The sequence below is a fragment of the Chrysochloris asiatica genome, unplaced genomic scaffold (assembly GCF_000296735.1).
Source record: "Chrysochloris asiatica unplaced genomic scaffold, ChrAsi1.0 scaffold00008, whole genome shotgun sequence".
NCBI classification, from domain to species: Eukaryota; Metazoa; Chordata; class Mammalia; order Afrosoricida; family Chrysochloridae; genus Chrysochloris; species Chrysochloris asiatica.
The window spans coordinates 9,673,057-9,690,270 of record NW_006408526.1 but is presented as its reverse complement, the minus strand read 5'-3'; the positions used below and the strand labels follow the sequence as shown (position 1 = coordinate 9,690,270).

General features: G+C 38.2%; 1 protein-coding gene across 1 annotated transcript in view; it reads right to left on the bottom strand.

Moving 5' to 3' along the window:
* The window catches only part of KIAA1377 (KIAA1377 ortholog), a 99,115-nt gene that overhangs the window by 55,385 nt on the left and 26,516 nt on the right, over positions 1 to 17,214 (bottom strand). Inside the window, exons 3-4 of the mRNA XM_006833949.1 lie at positions 5,166 to 5,311; positions 268 to 379 (exon numbers count right to left, since the gene is read on the bottom strand). Coding sequence (XP_006834012.1) covers positions 268 to 379; positions 5,166 to 5,311 — 258 coding nt within the window. The remainder of the gene's footprint in view (positions 1 to 267; positions 380 to 5,165; positions 5,312 to 17,214) is intronic.

Here is a 17,214-nt window from a genome sequence, read left to right as displayed (position 1 = left end):
AAAGTAGTATTTCTGATAATAATATCTATTAAAAAAGTATTCAATGGAGGCAGCATTTGCCATACCAAACACTTCAAGACAATAAATTTGAATTTTGCCTTACTCGTGGAGCAATTCACATTCTATTATATCTTAATTTAAACTGTGAAAATATAATTGTAAACTCGACAACAGATGAGGAGCACCTAACGAAAAGGTGCTCAGCAAATAGAAAGCTATGTAATGATTACATACTACTAATAATACACACTATCGTAAATTACTTACCTCCAGTCAATTGTTGGTCTGTGGGACGTGGGAAGATTTAATTCTGATTTTAAGCTGGATCCCTGAATTTGTTTTAGGGCCTCGTCTAATGGAGGAACTGTTCTTTTAAAAACTAAGGGATAACAAAGAGGAAAAGGAAAATATTACAGAATGAACTTATCCTCAATGGCATCTTTATATTGAACCTATAATTTAATTGGTCAGTAATAAATTAATATAAATTTTATTTGTAAAAAAATAGATTTTAAAAAATAATGTACCTATTTTAAATTTAGAAATTAAATTCTAGCCCCCAAACTGGCTACCTTAAAATTCTCATCACCATTTAAAAAATATACATGTAGAATAAAGAAATTTTAAGAAATATTTTAGGATCTCATCAATAGATTAAATTATGTCCCCCACAAATATGTGTTAATTTGGCTGAATCATGATTTCTCAGGTCTGGCAGATATGTAACAATAGAAAGTGGCAGTTATGTGATGATGCCCTATGATGAGATATGATGTTATAAATCACTAAGAGGAGTGAGGTTGGGCTGCACCAAGCACCCTTAATCTCATCACAATCGTGATGTAATGTAAAGGCGTTTCCTATGGGCATGGCCTGCAACGTCTTTTATGTTACAAAGATAAAAGGAGACAGAAGTGAGAAGAAAAAGAACCTCCAAGAAAGAAGATCTGGTTCATCTTCTGGATGAACTCCTTGGTCCCTGCACTGTGATGCTCCTAGATCCAGGGAAGACTGATGCCAAGACACATGGAGAGCTCCAAGGAATGCTGGATCTACAGATGCTGAAAGGAGACAAGGACCTTTCCCCAGAGCTCACAAATCGAGAATGCCTTCACCTAGAGCATGCTGAATTCAAACTTTACACTTCCTAAACTGTGGCGGAATAAATTTTGGTTTGTTAAGGCAAAAATACTTGTGGCATTTCTGTTATAGCAGCACCAGTTATCTACGACAGTTCTTCATTCTGGTATATAAACACCTCTATCACAAGGAGTGTAGTGTTTACGAATCGGGGTGCGAACTGCAAGGTCAGCAGTTCGAAACTGAAAGATGAGGCTTTCTGCTCCTGAAAAGATTAACAGCTTCGGAAACCCTGTTCAGGGTTGCTATGGATCGGAACCGACTTGACGGCACTTAACAACAACATACGTTGATCTCATAATTTCATTGATTTGTGACAAATTTTTAAAAGATTCCTATGAAGGAAAGGGAAAGATTTAAAGACACAAACATTTGCTGAACATCTACTACTAGGGGCATCTTTGGGGGAAAATTCCATTATCTTATTTTTTCCCCCCATTATCTTTTAATTCCACATTTCCACAAACTTTTTGAAACCTCCTCATATGTTATAGACATTATTATTATTATATTATATTTTAATGTTTTATTGTGAATTAGATGATAGTTTACATGAGAGAACCTCAGTTCCATATTTATTCCATTGTATATCATTACATTGCCATGGTTCCAATCCCCTCCATGCAACGTCTTCCGACCAAAGGGCATATCCTAGAAGCCCATACTCTACCCTTCCCCCTCCCCGCTAGACATTATTTTTAAGTACATTAAAAGAATTACTTTAATCCTCATTTTGGCCCATGAGGCCCATGCCATTTGATCCTACATTTTTGTGTGCTCTTACTACATGTACTAGAAGAAGCCCTCATGGGACAGTGGTTAAAGTGCTTATATAAAAAGTGCTGATAGCTTTGGAACCTCTAAGTGGCAGTTCGGTGCTGTTCTATAGGATCACTATGAATTGGAATAGACTGGACACCAACAAGTTTGGGTTTTAGTCTGGTTACTGTTGACTGGGAGGTTATTATCTCTCCTCTCCTTCTGGCCCTTTTGACTAACTACTAGGCTTATCTGGTCCATTAGCTCCAATTCTTTTAGTTCTTTTACTCTAATATTCTCATTCCAACAATTTTCTGACCTCATTAAAAACCCCAATCCATTGCCCTTCTTTGGAGCAAAGGAAAGAGTCAGCTATTGTGCATACCTGGTGATCTTTTGTCTTAACCCCCTTTATGTGGGAATAATAGTTCAGTAATAAACTTAATAGACAAATAGTTGTCTTTCATAAGCTTAGTCTTGCTTTTTATAACACTGTTGTTGCTAGCTATCATCGAGTCAGTACTGACTCACAGTGATCCTATGCATAGCAGAATGAAACTTTCCTGTCCTGAACCAACCTCACAATCATTGTTAAGTCTGAGCCCACTGCTGCTACCACTGTGCCAATCCATCTCGTAGGGGCTTCCTCTTTTTCTCTGACCCTCTACTTTACCAAACATGATATCCTTCTCCAGGGATTGGTCTCTCTGATAATATGTCTGACGTATGGAGAGATGAAGTATGGCCATCCTGGCTTCCAAGGAGCACTCTGGCTGTGTTTCATCCAACACAGATGTGTTTGTTCTTTTGGCAGTCCATGATAATTTCAGTAGTCTCTTCCATCACCATAACCCAAATGCATCAATTCTTCTACGGTCTTCCTTATTCACTATTCAACTTTCACATGCATATGAAGTTATTGAAAATACCATGGCTTGGGTCAGGTGTACTTTATTCCTCAAAATGACAACTTTGCTCTTCAATACTTTAAAGAGGTCTTGTGCAACAGATTTGCCTAATACAATATGTCGTTTGATTTCTTGACTGCTGCTTCTGTGAATGTTGATGGCTGATTCAAGCAAAATGAAGTCTTTGACAACTTCAATCTTTTCTCCGTTGATAAGAATGTTGTTTATTGGTCCAATGGTGAGTGTTTTTGCTTTCTTTACGCTGAGGTGCAACCCATAGCTAAGGCTATGGTCTTTGATCTTCATCAGTAAGTATTTTAAGTCCTCTTTGCTTTCAGCAAGCAAGATTGTATCATCTTTATACTGTGGGTTGTTAATGAGTCTTCATCCAATCCCGATGCCACATTTTTTCTTCATATAATCCAGCTTCTCAAATTATCTGCTTAGCATATATATTGATTAAATATGGTGAAAGAATACAACCCTGGCACACACCTTTTATAATTTTAAGCCATTCAGTGTTGCCTTGTTTTGTTCAAACAAGTGCCTCTGGGTCTATATACAGGTTCCTCATTAGCACAATGAATGGTTCCGGAATACTCATACTTTGCAATGTTGTCATGATCCATACTTTGAATAGTCAATAAAGCATAGGTAAATGCTTTATTTCTGGTATTCTATGCTTTCAGCCACGATCCATCTGATGTCAGCAATGATATCCCTCATTCTACATCCTCTTCTAAAACCATTTTGAACCTCTGAAAGTTCTCTGTCAATGTATGGTTGCAACCATTTTTTGTATTATCTTTAGTAAAACTTTACTCGTATGGGATATCAATGATACTGTCAGATGATTTCTGCATTCCGTTGGGTCACCTCTCTTTGAAATGGGCACAAATATGGATCTTCTCCAGTCAGTTGGCCAGATAGTTGTCTTTCAAACTTTTTGGCATAGATGAATGAGTTTCTCCAGTGCTGCATCAATTTGTTGAAAGATTTCAATTTATATTCCATCTATTCCTGTTGTGTTGTTCTTCGCCAATGACTTCAACACACCTTGGACTTCATCCTTCATGATCACTGGCTTTTGATTACATGCTGCCTCTTGAAATGGCTGAACTTCAACCATTTCTTTTCTTTTTTTTAAATAGTGACTCTGTGTCTTCCTTTCATCTTCTTTGACGCTTTCTTCATCATTCAATATTTAACCCATAGCATCCTTTAATACCACAAGTTGAGGCTTGAATTTTTTCTTCAGTTCCCTCAGCTTGAGAAATGCTCATCCTTCAAGATTCATGTTCTCAGTAATGACTTCCTGGATCTCTTTATGCAGTTTAGTACTCTTTAGTTTGTGTTCTCACAGTATTTACACATTCTATTACTATAACATCCATCGTATATTTAGTTGCATTTATTATTGATATTTCTTTCGTATCCAAACTAGGCTGTGGAAGCTTTAAGAGTACAGTCCAATTCAATTTGCTAAGTACAACATAGTACATGTTTATTGTATGCTAAAGGTACCTTTTGCTGTATGAAGCTCTGACAGTTTTTTGTTGTCTTAGTTAAGTTATTAAACAAACAAACAAAAAAAGGTATGAAGCTCATGAATCAGTTAACATATTTAAATAATCATAAATTCCAGATTCTAGATTATACCACTTAGTTATTGTTGTTAAGTGCCGTTATGACCCATGGTGACCCTATATAGGGTTTTCGAGGAGTGACTAGTGAGCTTGAACTGCGGAACTTGCATTTCAAACTGACTTGGCCATCCAGTGCATTAACCTGCAGCACCACACCTGGACTTTTTGTTTGCCTTGTCAGTATCTCAAATATGAATTTAAATAAAATTGTGAATAAAAGTAAAAATGAGTATGATGCTATTACTAAATGAATTCAAATGTTTATTTTTAAAAAATTAAACTGTTTATGAAATAAAATTTTTAAAAAGACAAAACCAGTTTCAAAATACACTAACAGAAGTGGCAAAATATTTCCTGAATTAAAACCTAACTCAAATTACGTTTTTCATTTGGTTAAATTCCTTGTACTCAAAAGGCACACAAAACTTTTTAGTTTGAGTTTCTACTGCTTCTTCATTTGTCATTGTATATCTAATCACATCACACGTGTGACTTTCATTTTTGTCCTCATATTGTTGCGTAGTGGTTACGAATTGAGCTGCGAACCTAAAGGTCAGCGGTTCGAAACTACCAGCCGCTCCGCGGGAGAAAGATGAGACTTTCTACTCCCGTAAAGATTTACACCCTCGGAAACCCTGTACAGGGTCGCTATGGGTCGGAACCGACTCGACGGCACGTAACAACAACAACATTGTTCAAGAAGTTAAGGTACCTGTTCTCCTACGGTGTGAAGGAGGAATATGGGCACGTTGGAATCGTTCAGTGACTTCTTCAAACTTCTGTTTTCTTTGCTGAAGTATCTGTTCTCTGATTTGGTGCTCTCTTTCTTCTTGCTCTTTTCGTTTTTCTTCAAAGGCTCTGTATTTAAAATGTAAAGTACATAACAGAAATAGACAATACATTTTACATGCCTCAACACAGGAAATAGTTTCAAAACATACCTTCATTCTCTAACGATACTTTCATTATTTCAGAATTTTACTTATTTAGAAACAAAAAAGTTTAGATAACAAAAGGCCCTTGGTTAAGAATTTAACATCTTTGTAAGTAATCATTTCAAACTTTATCCAGGTATTTTTGCAACTAGTGGAAGGCTCTGCAGTGGGTCCCATTCTAATTTCTGGCAGGCCCACCCTCAACCTATACTGAGGAGAAGTTATTTTCAGAAGCTATGCTATTATCTTAAGGTCAGCAGTTCGAAACTACCAGGTGTTCTGCAGGAGAAAGATGAGGCTTTCTGTTCCCGTAAAGATTTATAGCCTTGGAAACCCTGTATAGGGTCGCTCTGAGTAGGAACCAACTCCACGGCATATAACCACCACTACCATCCTATTTTCTTGGTAAAAGAAGCAGCCTTGCAAATTAGGGTGCAGTTGGGGAAATACTGAATAGTTCTCTCTCTCTTTTTTTTTTTTTTTTGGATCAAAAGTTTAAAATTGATTGTTCTATAGGTTTGAACTAAACTAGAAATTTGGACAGTTTTCATAAAAACCCTGATTTCCAAATTGTTTTGGAAAATTTGGAGATTTAGCATCCCTGCACTCTTGGTCACACTTGCCTACAAATACTGCCATAGTCCCTACAATCCCCTAGTTTTCTTACACCTGCTTTTTTCAGATTATCCTTAGGCATTTGGATTTATGTTCTATACTTTAAACTGTACTGTCTCAAAAGTTTATTTGTCCTTGAAAAATATGTGTGTATGTATCTGTGTGCCTGTGATATGATAATTATCTGTGCTCATGAGAAAAATGAAAAAAATATACCTGTAACTCACTGGCAGAGAAACCTTCAAGGGAACCTGTCTTAGAATGGGTGATGCTAGGGGTGGCTGCAAAAACTCTTTGAGATTTGGATTGCGTTAGACTATTAGACACCGTCTTTCAGAAGACTCCGGTCCCTAGAGCATTATTCTAATCTAAACAAAGCCAATTTAGGGACCTATGCTTCTGGGAGGTAGGACTATAGAGCTGATGGTTCAGCTTAAACGATACAGCAGGTAATGGTGGTACCACAGGTTGGGAAGACAGTTTACTTCTCAAAGAAGTCTCCTCAAGAATCCCCCCCAAATTTTTATATTGAACATGCTTTCTCAATATTAAGTAATACATGAATACAATGCAAATGCACCTTAATTTCCTTCTTTCAACCTGATTGCTGCCTCTAAACCCTATTTATAGAGCATACTTGCAGAACTGTCCACTAGAAATAAAACGCAAGCTGTGTATTTAATTTTAAAATATTAAAAGAGTAATAGGAGACTATTATAAACACTAAGGAGCTCTGGTAGCATAGTGGTTATGAGTCGGGCTGCTAATCTCACGATCAGCAGTTTGAACTACCAGCGGTTCTGCAGGAGACAGATGAGGCTTTCTGCTCCTATAAAGATTTAAAGCCTCGGAAACCCTATAACAGTGTCTCTATGAGTTGCAACCGACTCCACAGCACACAACCATCAACACCATCATAAACAATTGTCCCATATATACAAAAACTGGACAATAAATAAGGAAGAACAAAGAATTGATAGTTTTGAATTATGGTGTTGGTGAAGATTGTATCGTGGTCTGCCAGAAGAAAGAACAAATCTGCCTCTGAATAAATACATTCAGGATGTTCCTTAGAAGTGAAGATGGGGACACTTTGCCTCATGTACAATGGGCATGTTATTAGGAGGACCAGTTCCTGGAGAAGGACATCATGCTTGGTAAAGCAGAGGGTCAGTGGAAAAGAGGAAGACCTCACTGAGATGGACTGACACAGTGGCTGCAACCACAGGCTCCCACAGAGCAACAACTGTGAAGAATGCATAGGACCAGACAGAGTCTTGAACACCATGTCACTATAAGTGGAAACTGACTTGACAGCAATTAACAATTATAACCAGAAGGAGCTCTGGTAACACAGTTGTTAATTGCTTAGGTGCTAACTGAAAAGTTGGCGGTTTCAATGTTTCACCTGTTGGAGGACATAAAGATCAGCTGGCATAACAGTCCTCAAAGAAAATGTTCTACATCTTACTTTGGTGTAGCGACTGGAGTCTTAAAGGTTTGTGAGTAGTCATCCAAGGTACAACTAATGGTATCTCTCCTTCAGTAGCAAATAAGAGTGAAGAAAACCAAAGACTCAAGGAAACAATTAGTCCAAAGGAATAATGGACCGATGAACCCCAGGTTCTGTGACTGAGACCAGAAGAACTAGATGGGGCCAGTTACCACTGTTGACCACTCTGAAAGGGATCACAACAGGAGGTATTAAATAGAGTAGGAGAAAAATGTGGAATAAAACTCAGAATCATAAAATAAATAAATAAAAAGATCATTTACTGGTGGAACCCCTAGAACTTATGGCCCTCAGACACACTTTAAGTCTGGAACTGAACTCATCCCCCCGTGTATCAACTTTCAGTCAAACAACAGACAGGCTTGTAAGGTGAACAATAACACTAGGGAAAAAGGCAAGCCTTAGAAAAATCAACAATACCATACCAAAAGGACAGTATTTGCCCAGGGACAAATTTCAGAGGTCAAGAAGGGGCAGAAAAGAAGAGTGATGAAAATGGGAAGCACAGAGGGAAAGTGGGAAGAGTGCTATTACATTGTGGGGATTGCAGTCCATGTCACAAAACAAAATGGGTATCAGTTGTTAAACAGAAAACTAACTTTCTATATAAATGTTCATCCAAACCATAATAACAAATGAAAAAAAAAGGGGGTGTTCTCCTGACCCAAGTTAAGTGATCCTTGGAGGCCAGGATGGCCAAACTTCGTCTCTCATACTTCAGACATATTGTCAGGAGGGACCAGTCACTGAAGAAGGATATCATGTTTGGTGAGGTGGAGGGTCAGAGAAAAAGAGGAAGACCCCCAACAAGATGTACTGGTCAAGTGGCAGCATCAATGGACTCAAGTGTGGCAATAGTAGTGAGTTTGGCCCAAGATTGGGCAGTGTTTCATTCTGCTGTGTATAACGTTGCTATGAGTCGGTAACAACTTGATGGCACCTAACAACAACAACAGTGTAAGAGAAAGATGAGGCTTTCTGCTCCCGTAAAGATTTACAGCCTAAGAAACTCTGTATAGGGTTGCTATGAGTCAGAACTGACTCCACGGCACATAACAACAACAACAATGTAAGAGAAAGCTGGACAGTGAATATGGTAGACTGGTGAAGAATACTGACTATATTGTGGAATGCCAGAAGAAAGAACAAATCTGTTTTGGAAAAAGTTCAGCCAGAATGCTTCCTTGGAGTGAGGATAGTGAGACTTCATCTCACAGTTTGCATATGTTATCAAGAAGGAACAATCCCAGGAAAAGGACATCGTGCTTAATAAAAGGGAAGGTCAGCAAAAAAGAGGAAGCTCCTCAGCCAGTTGGATTGACAGAGGGGCTGCAACAATGGACTCAAACATAGCAGCAACTATGATGATGGCGCAGGACTTGGTAGGGATTTGTTCTTTTGCTATCAGTCAGAACTGACTAGAAGGCACATGTTGTTGTTAAGTGCCTTCCAGTTGGTTCCAACCCATGGCGACCCTGAATAGGGTTTCCCAGGAGTGGCTGGTAAGCTTGAACTGCTGACCTTGCATTTCAAACCAATGATGTAGTCCAGTGAATTAACCCCCAGGACCATACCAGAAGGCATCTAACAACAACAAAGACAATTATACACCAGATAATAATAATAATTTTGGTAATTCTTCTTTTTATTTTAATGCATTCTCACTCTCAACACCCACACATAATACAAGCTTCCCCCTCCCATGAAACTCTAAGTGTAAGTTTATCATAGTATTTATATCATAAAATTGTAATTATGTCATTAGTTTTATGCATTGCTTATTGGATTATATGTGCCGTAAGTAAAATAGTATCTGTTTCAGCAAACAGCAAAATACTTAGAACATAGGAAGTATGTAGTAGGTTTGTTGAAGAAAATAATTACATTGGGTTATCCTTCTGCCATTAGATCCTAAATTCATGGAGTAGAAGGAGACTGAAATTTAATTTCTGGAATTCCTGGGCCTAACACAAAGCTTCCACCACTCGTTTGTCAGTTTGTTGCACTGTGGTGGCTTGTGTGTTACTGTGACATTGGAAAGTATGCCAGCGGTATTTTAAATATCAGCAGGGTCACCCATAATGGGCAGTTTTCAGTTAAGGTTTCAGACTAGACAGAATAGGAAAAGCAGGCAAACTACTTCTGAATGTTTAGCCATTGAAACCTGACAAAGTGGAACACAGTCAGATATAGTGCCAGTAGATGAAAATATTATGAATAGTACCCGAATGGTGTCAGATTTAGTGCTGGAAGAACGAGCTCTTCAGGATGAAAGGCACTGAAAATACTAAGAGCTGCCTCCTCAAAGTCGGGTTGACTATGATGATGTGCATGGCGTAAAGCTTTCGGGACTTTTATTTTCTGATGAGGCACAACTCAAAATTAGGAGAAATAGATGTAAACATCCATAAGTAATCAGAACATGGAATATACCAACTATGAATCTACAAAAAATGGTAGTTGTCAAAAATGAAATGGAACACATAAAGATTGATATCCCTGGCATTAATGAGGTGAAGCAGACTGGCATTGGCTATTCTGAATCTGACAATCACATTGTTTTCTATGCAAGGAATGACAAATTGAATAGCAATGGCATTGCATTTATCATCAAAAAGAGCATTTCAAGATCCATCTTGAAGAACAGTGCTGTCTTTGAAAGGATGATATCTATATACCTACAAGGAATACCAGTTAATACAACTATTATCCAAATTACTATTATCCAAATTGACTCTATGATGATTATAGTTAACACTATGATGATTGGCTATGGTCAGCCAATCAATGGAATGGATGTTTTCTTTGGGGGTATGGCCTGCTCCCAAAATAATGAACATGCAGGAAAGACTGTCTCTCTTCCCTGCTGGGTCTGGATCTCGCATCTGGGTTATTCTAAAACCTCCAGTTCTTTGAATCTGAGCCAGTGGACTGCTCTATTGTGTGTTTGCCTGCTGGGCCTGCCCGTTGAGTATGCCTGGAAAACCGGACACCCACCCAAGGGCCCTGCACCCTGCTCCTGTCACCCTGGCTCGTGTCCTCTGTGTCGCCAGTTCTGCAGTGTGCCTGTCCAGGCCTTAGTTGACTGTCACCCTGCTCTTGCCCGTGCTCCAGTGCCAAGGTCCTGCTCTGTGCCTCAACTCAGGTTCTCTGCCTTCCTGAGCCACCCAATGATCTTGGTTCACCAGTCGTGCACTTGGGACTCTCCTATTTCTCTAATCATGAGCCATTTCCTTAATATAGATGTCTCTTTATATTTGTGTATATATCACTGTTTTGTTTCTCTAGAGAACCCAGCCTAAGATACAATGGAAAAGCTCTATCTCATCAGTCAAAACAAGGTGAGGGACAGATTGTGGAACAGACAATCAATTGCTCATATGCAAGTTTAGGCTGAACCTGAAGAAAAGTAAAACAAGTCCATGAGAGTCTAAATATGACCTTGAACATATCCCATTTAGAGATCATCTCAAGAACATATGTGATACATTAGACATTAATGACTGAAGACCAGAAGAGTTGTGGGATGACATCAAGAGCATCATATAGGAAGAACACAAAAGGTCATTAAGAAGGCAAGAAAGATGGAAAAGACCAAAATGGATGTCAAAAGGCACTCGGAACCTTGCTCTCCAGTAGAGATGCTTAAGCAAATGGAAAAAATGAGGAGGTAAGAGATCTGAAAAAAAAAGTTCAAACAGCAGCTTGAAAAGACTATAATAGAATGTGCAAAGAGCTGGAGTTAGAAAACCAAAAGTTAAGAGTAACATGATCAGTATTTCTCAAACTGAAAGAACTGAAGACAAAATTCAAGCCTCAACTTGAAATACTGAAGGATTCTATGGACAAAATGGAATCCTGGTGTGGCACTATAGGATAAGCACTAGACTGCTAAGTACAAGGTTGGTGATTCAAATCCACCAACCACTTCTTGGAAAAACCAATTCAAGGTTGGTATTAGTCGGAACCAACATGACAGTACTTAACAAAAACCAAAAAAAAAAACAAAAAAAAAACCGGGCAAAATATTGAACAATGTAGAAAGCATAAAAAAGACGGAAGGAATACATCAAGTCACTGTACTAAAAAGAAATGGCTTTTTCAAGAGGTAGCATATGATCAATAACCAATGATACTGAAGGAAGAAGTCCAAGGTGCACTGAAGGCATTGGCAAAGAACAAAGCTCTGTGAATTGATGGAATATAAATTGAAGTCTTTCAACAAACTGATGTAGCACTGGAGGCACTCACTCATCTATACCAAGAAATTTGACAGCTACCTGGTCAAATGATTGGAACAGATTCATATTTGTACCCATTCTAAAGAGAGGTGACCCAATGTAATGTGAAAATCATCAGATAGTATCATTAATGTCACATGCAAGTAGAATTTTGCTAAAGATAAAAAAAAAAACAGCTGTTAACAGTACATCAGCAGGGGCTTGCCAAAGGTTCAAGTCGGTTTCAACATGGACGTAGAATGAGGGATATCACTGCTGATATAAGATGGACCTTGGCTGAAAGCAGAGATAATCAGAAAGATGTTCACCTGTGCTTTACTGACTATGCAAAGGATTTCAACTGTGCAGATCATGACAAACTATGGATAACACTGCAAAGAATGGGTACTCAAGAACATTTAATTGTGTTTATGAGGAACCTATACATAAAACAACAAGCAGTCATTTGAACAGAACAAGGGGACACTGAATGGTTTAAAATCAGGAAAGTGGTGCATCAGGGTTGTATTCTTTCACCATACTTATTCAAACTGTATGTTGAACAAATAATCCCATAAACTGGAATATATGAAGAAGCACATGGTGTCAGGATTGGAGGAAGACTCAAAAACTACCTACAATATGCAGACAATACATTCTTGCTTGCTGAAAGAGAAGAGGACTTAAAATAAGTACTGATGAAAATTAAAGATTATGGCCTTCAGTATGGGTTGCACTTCAGTATAAAGAAAACAAACATCCTCATCAGTGGACCAATAGATAACATCATGATAAATGGAGAAAAAGATTGAAGTTTTCAAAGACTTCATTTTGCTTGGATCCACTATCAACACTCTTGGAAGCAGTAGTCAAGAAATCAAAAGATGTATTGCATTAGGCAAATCTGCTGTGCAAAGCCTCTTTAAAGTGTTCAAGAGCAAAGATGTTACTTTGATGACTAAGGTGCACCCTACCCAAGCCAGGCATTTGGTAGAAGCCTCATATGCATGTGAAAATAGGACAATAAATAAGGAAGAACTGATACAGTTGAGTAGTGGTGTTGGAGAAGAATATTAAAAGTACCATGGACTGCCAGAAGAACAAACAAATTTGTGTTGAAAGAACACCCAGAGGCTCCTTAGAAGCCAAGATGGCATGACTTTGTCTCTCATACTTCTGACATGTTATCAGGAGAAGGAGGGATCAGTCCCTGTAGAAGGACATCATGCTTGGTAAAGTACAGGGTCAATGAAAAAGAAGAAGATCACTAAGGGATGGATTGGCATAGTGGTAGCAGTAACAGACAGGCTCAAATGTAACAAAAATTCTGATGCTGGCACAGGACTGGGCAGTGTTTCATTCTGTTGTGCATAGGGTCACTATGAGTCAAAACCAACTCAACAGCACCTAACACCACCACCATCACAAAAGTTTGCCGCAGGTAGATGCTTAATTAATAATGGCTGAATGAATACTTGACCATATGTCAACTTCAAATATAAGCAGAGCACTTTTAAAAACAGTTATCTAATATTTTGATGGAATAATTTATTAGGTGGGCATATAACAGTAGGTTAAACAAGCCTGGGTCATACAATTATTTATCATCTAGTGATGTAAACTAATAAAAACCAAGTAAACTAAGAATTATTGTTATAAGATACTATAAAGAAAAGAAATTAGTGTGAGCTAGTAAGCCAGAAGAACCTACTTTAGATAGGTAAATGGAATAGTTCTCAAGAGACATGACATTTAGGTTAATTTTTCAGAATAAGGAGACCAATCATACAAAGAATGGTTAAAAGAATCCTTTAGGCCGAAGAAACTTCAAGCAAAGCTCCTGATTTGGGGGTCGGAAGAGGGGAATCAGACAGGAGCAAAAGGACAAACTCGGCATGATTGAAAAACTGAAAAAAACACCAAGTTTTATGAGTTTAATGAAGTTTGCCAATTAGAAATGATAGGTTATTTTTTGATCTAAGAGTTGTATTCTCCTTACTATAATCAGGAAACCTTCTGATAGCAAATTACCATTAGTAATATTTTATACTATTCCACAATAGCCCCAACCTTAGGCATAAATACAGCATTTGCCAGGATCACAGAAAATAAACCCTGTGCTACTTTGAATCAAATTGAACTAACGAAATATGACCACCAAGCAGAAGTTTCCCCTCCTGAATTCAATGATTGTCATTGTTAAGTGTTGTCAAATCGGTTCTGATTCATAGTGACCTTGTATAGGGTTGCTGAAGAGCAGATGATGAGTTTGAACCTCCGAACTTGCAGTTCAAACAGACCTTGTAGTCCAGTGTTTTATCCTACAGTACCACATCAGAACTCCATGAATTTAATGATGTTGTAGTTAATGTTAAGTGCCGTCAATTCAATTCTGACCCATAGGGACCCTGTATAAGGTTTCCAAGAAGCAGCTGGTGAGCTTGAACCACCGTCTTTGTAGTTCAAACAGCTTTGCAGTCAGGCACATTAATTCACCATGCAACACCAGGACTCCGAATTCAATGATCGGTCCCAAAATAATGAATTTTAGTATGCCTAACACAAGCTGTGATATTTTCAGTCATCTCATAGGAATGTGAAGAGTGGACAGTGAATAAAGACCATAGAAGAATTTATGCATTTGAATTCTGGGGTTGGTGAAGAATATTGAAAGTACCAAGAACTATCAAATAGCTAACAAATCTGTCTTGGAAGAAGCACAGCCAGAATGTTCCGTAGAATTGAGGAGGGTGAAACTTTGTTTCACATACTTTGGCTATGTGGTCAGTAGAGACCAATCCCTGGAGACGGACATCATGATAAAGTGGAGGGTCAGAGAACAATAGGAAGAGCCCCAATGATATGGATCAGCACAGTGGCAGCAAACATGGGATCAAACATAACAATTATGAGGATAGTGCAGGACCAGGCAGTGTTTCATTCTGTTGTGCACAGTGTCTCTATGAGTCAAAACCAACTCGATGGTGCCTAATAATAACAAGCATTTTTAGCAATGACTAATATGATTCTTTCCTTACTCCTTTAACAGTTATTTACTGAGTTCCTTTTATGCTGTTATGTAGCTGGCACTATAGTAAAATCCTGTAGAAAGAGAAGGAACTAGAGGTAAAAGTTAGTAAACTTCTCTACTACTGTAGAATTTAGAATTGGAAAATAATGTTGTTATTTTTCATTAACTATAGAATTGGCACTTTCTAAAGAAACAGAATCCTGGTGTGGCGCTCTGGGTTAATGCACTGGACTACAAAGTTGGTTTGAACCACAAGGTTGGTGGCTCAAGCTCACCAGCCACTCCTTGGGTCACTATGGGTTGGAACCGATTCAACAGCACTTAACTACAACCTCAACAAAGAAGAAACAGTTTACGTCAACCACTATTGAAGGATCTGTTTACATGGGCAATTCTGCCTCATAAAACACATAGAACACCTTGGTTCAAAGTGAGTCTGCCACCTCATCAATTAATGGCCATGTGCCATGGGTCAACAGTTACGGGAGGCCATATTGTTCTGTTGGAACACTTTTAAGTAGCGAACAAATAATCCTAATGGTAACAACTTTTGTTAACAAAGAACCCTAAATTGTAGTATTAAAAGTAACTGAGGGCACAGGAGAAAGAGACTGAGCTGGAACATATGCCTTTCAGATTCAGTTCCTTTTTATTGGAATGGATTTCAGACTTAGGTAGTTATAATTTTTTAACGATACAATCATGTTTAAGTTTGAAACACAACTGTAGTTCAAGATAGTGAGAAATTAAAGGAATTTAAAAATAGAGACAAAGTGTCACTTTCAAATAACTGCAGGGGAGAAGGAAGATGAAGTAATTTTTAGTAATAAAACATACAATATTTAAACAAACAATAATTCTAACTGCCTATAAGAAATAATATTAAACTGAAGAGTAATGTGAGTTTTCATTGCTTGGCAAAGAAACTTGTGTGTCGCATATTATAATCTCATACTTACCAGGTGAAAATTAATTGAAATCCCTAAAAAATATATGCAAAATAATATTTTCCAACAGTGCATCTTTTACTTGAATGAAAAAGAAAACAAATGAATAATAAAAAATCACTTATAACACACAATTTGAGGGAGAAACACCCAATAAACAAAGATCTATATTGCTGTTGTTAAGTGCCATCAAGTCGGTTCCAACTCACAGTGACCTTTTATAGGGTTTCCGAGGTTGTAAATCTTTACTGGAACAGAAAGCCTTACCTTTCTCCATGGAGCGACTGGTAGATTTGAACTGCTGACCTTGTGGTTAGCAGCCTAGCTTGTAATCCACTACGCTACCTGGGCTCCAAAGACATATATTAGCAATGTACATAATACAAAGGAAAAATATAATAGTACTTCACTTCTGCACAAGCTGAGGTATAGCCAAATCAGAATGCCAATGGCACTGTGGGTTAATGCGCTGGACTGCAAAGTTGGTTTGAACCGCAAGGTCAGCAGTTAAAGCTAACCAGTCACTCCTTGGAAACCCGATACAGTCACTATGGGCCAGAACTGACTCGATGGCACTTAACAACAACAACAAAGTTCATAAATTTTAATTTAAAAAATCATTCTCTTAGGTCCTTAATCACAGCCCATTTAAAAAAAACTGTAGTTGAAAACATACACAGTAAAACATACACCAATTCAACAATTTCTACACGTATAATTCTGTGACACTGAATACATTCTTCATCTTGTACATCCATTTTCACCCTCCTTTTCTGAACTGTTCCTCCCGTACTAACAAACTCACTACCTGACCCTTAGAATTGCAGTTGTCAGTTTAGTTCTTCAAAAGAGCTCGATGCTCAAGGTAAGCATTCTTTACTAATCAAGCTGGTGTGGCTCTGTAGGATCAGCACTGGACTGCGAACCACAAGTTCAGCAATTCAAACCCACCAGCTACACCACAGAAACTCTATATAGGGTCACTATGAGTCTTAACAACATCATCATATGTCAGAGGATAATTTTACTTAAAAACCGGCCACCACTTGTCTGTCAGTTTGTCATACTGTGGTGGCTTGTGAGTTGCTGTGATTCTGAAAGCTATGCCACTGGTATTTTGAATACCAGCAGGGTCACCCATTGGGGTCAGGTTTCAGAGGAGCTTGAAGACAAAGACAGACTAGGAAGAAGGAGTGATGAACTACTTCTGAATATTTAGTCACTGAAAACCTTATAAATAGTAGAGAAACACTATCAGATATAGTGCCAGAAAATGAGCCCCTCAGGTTGAAAGGCACTCAAAATGTGACTGGGGATGAGATGCCTCCTCAAAGTAGAGTTGACCGTGATGACACGAATGGAGTAAAGCCTGTGGGAGAAAAGCCTGCAGGACCTTCATTTGCTGATGGGGCACAACTCAAAATGAAGAGAAACAGCTGTAAACATTCATTGAAAATAGGAACATGGAATGTACAAAGTATGAATCTGGGAAAATTGGAA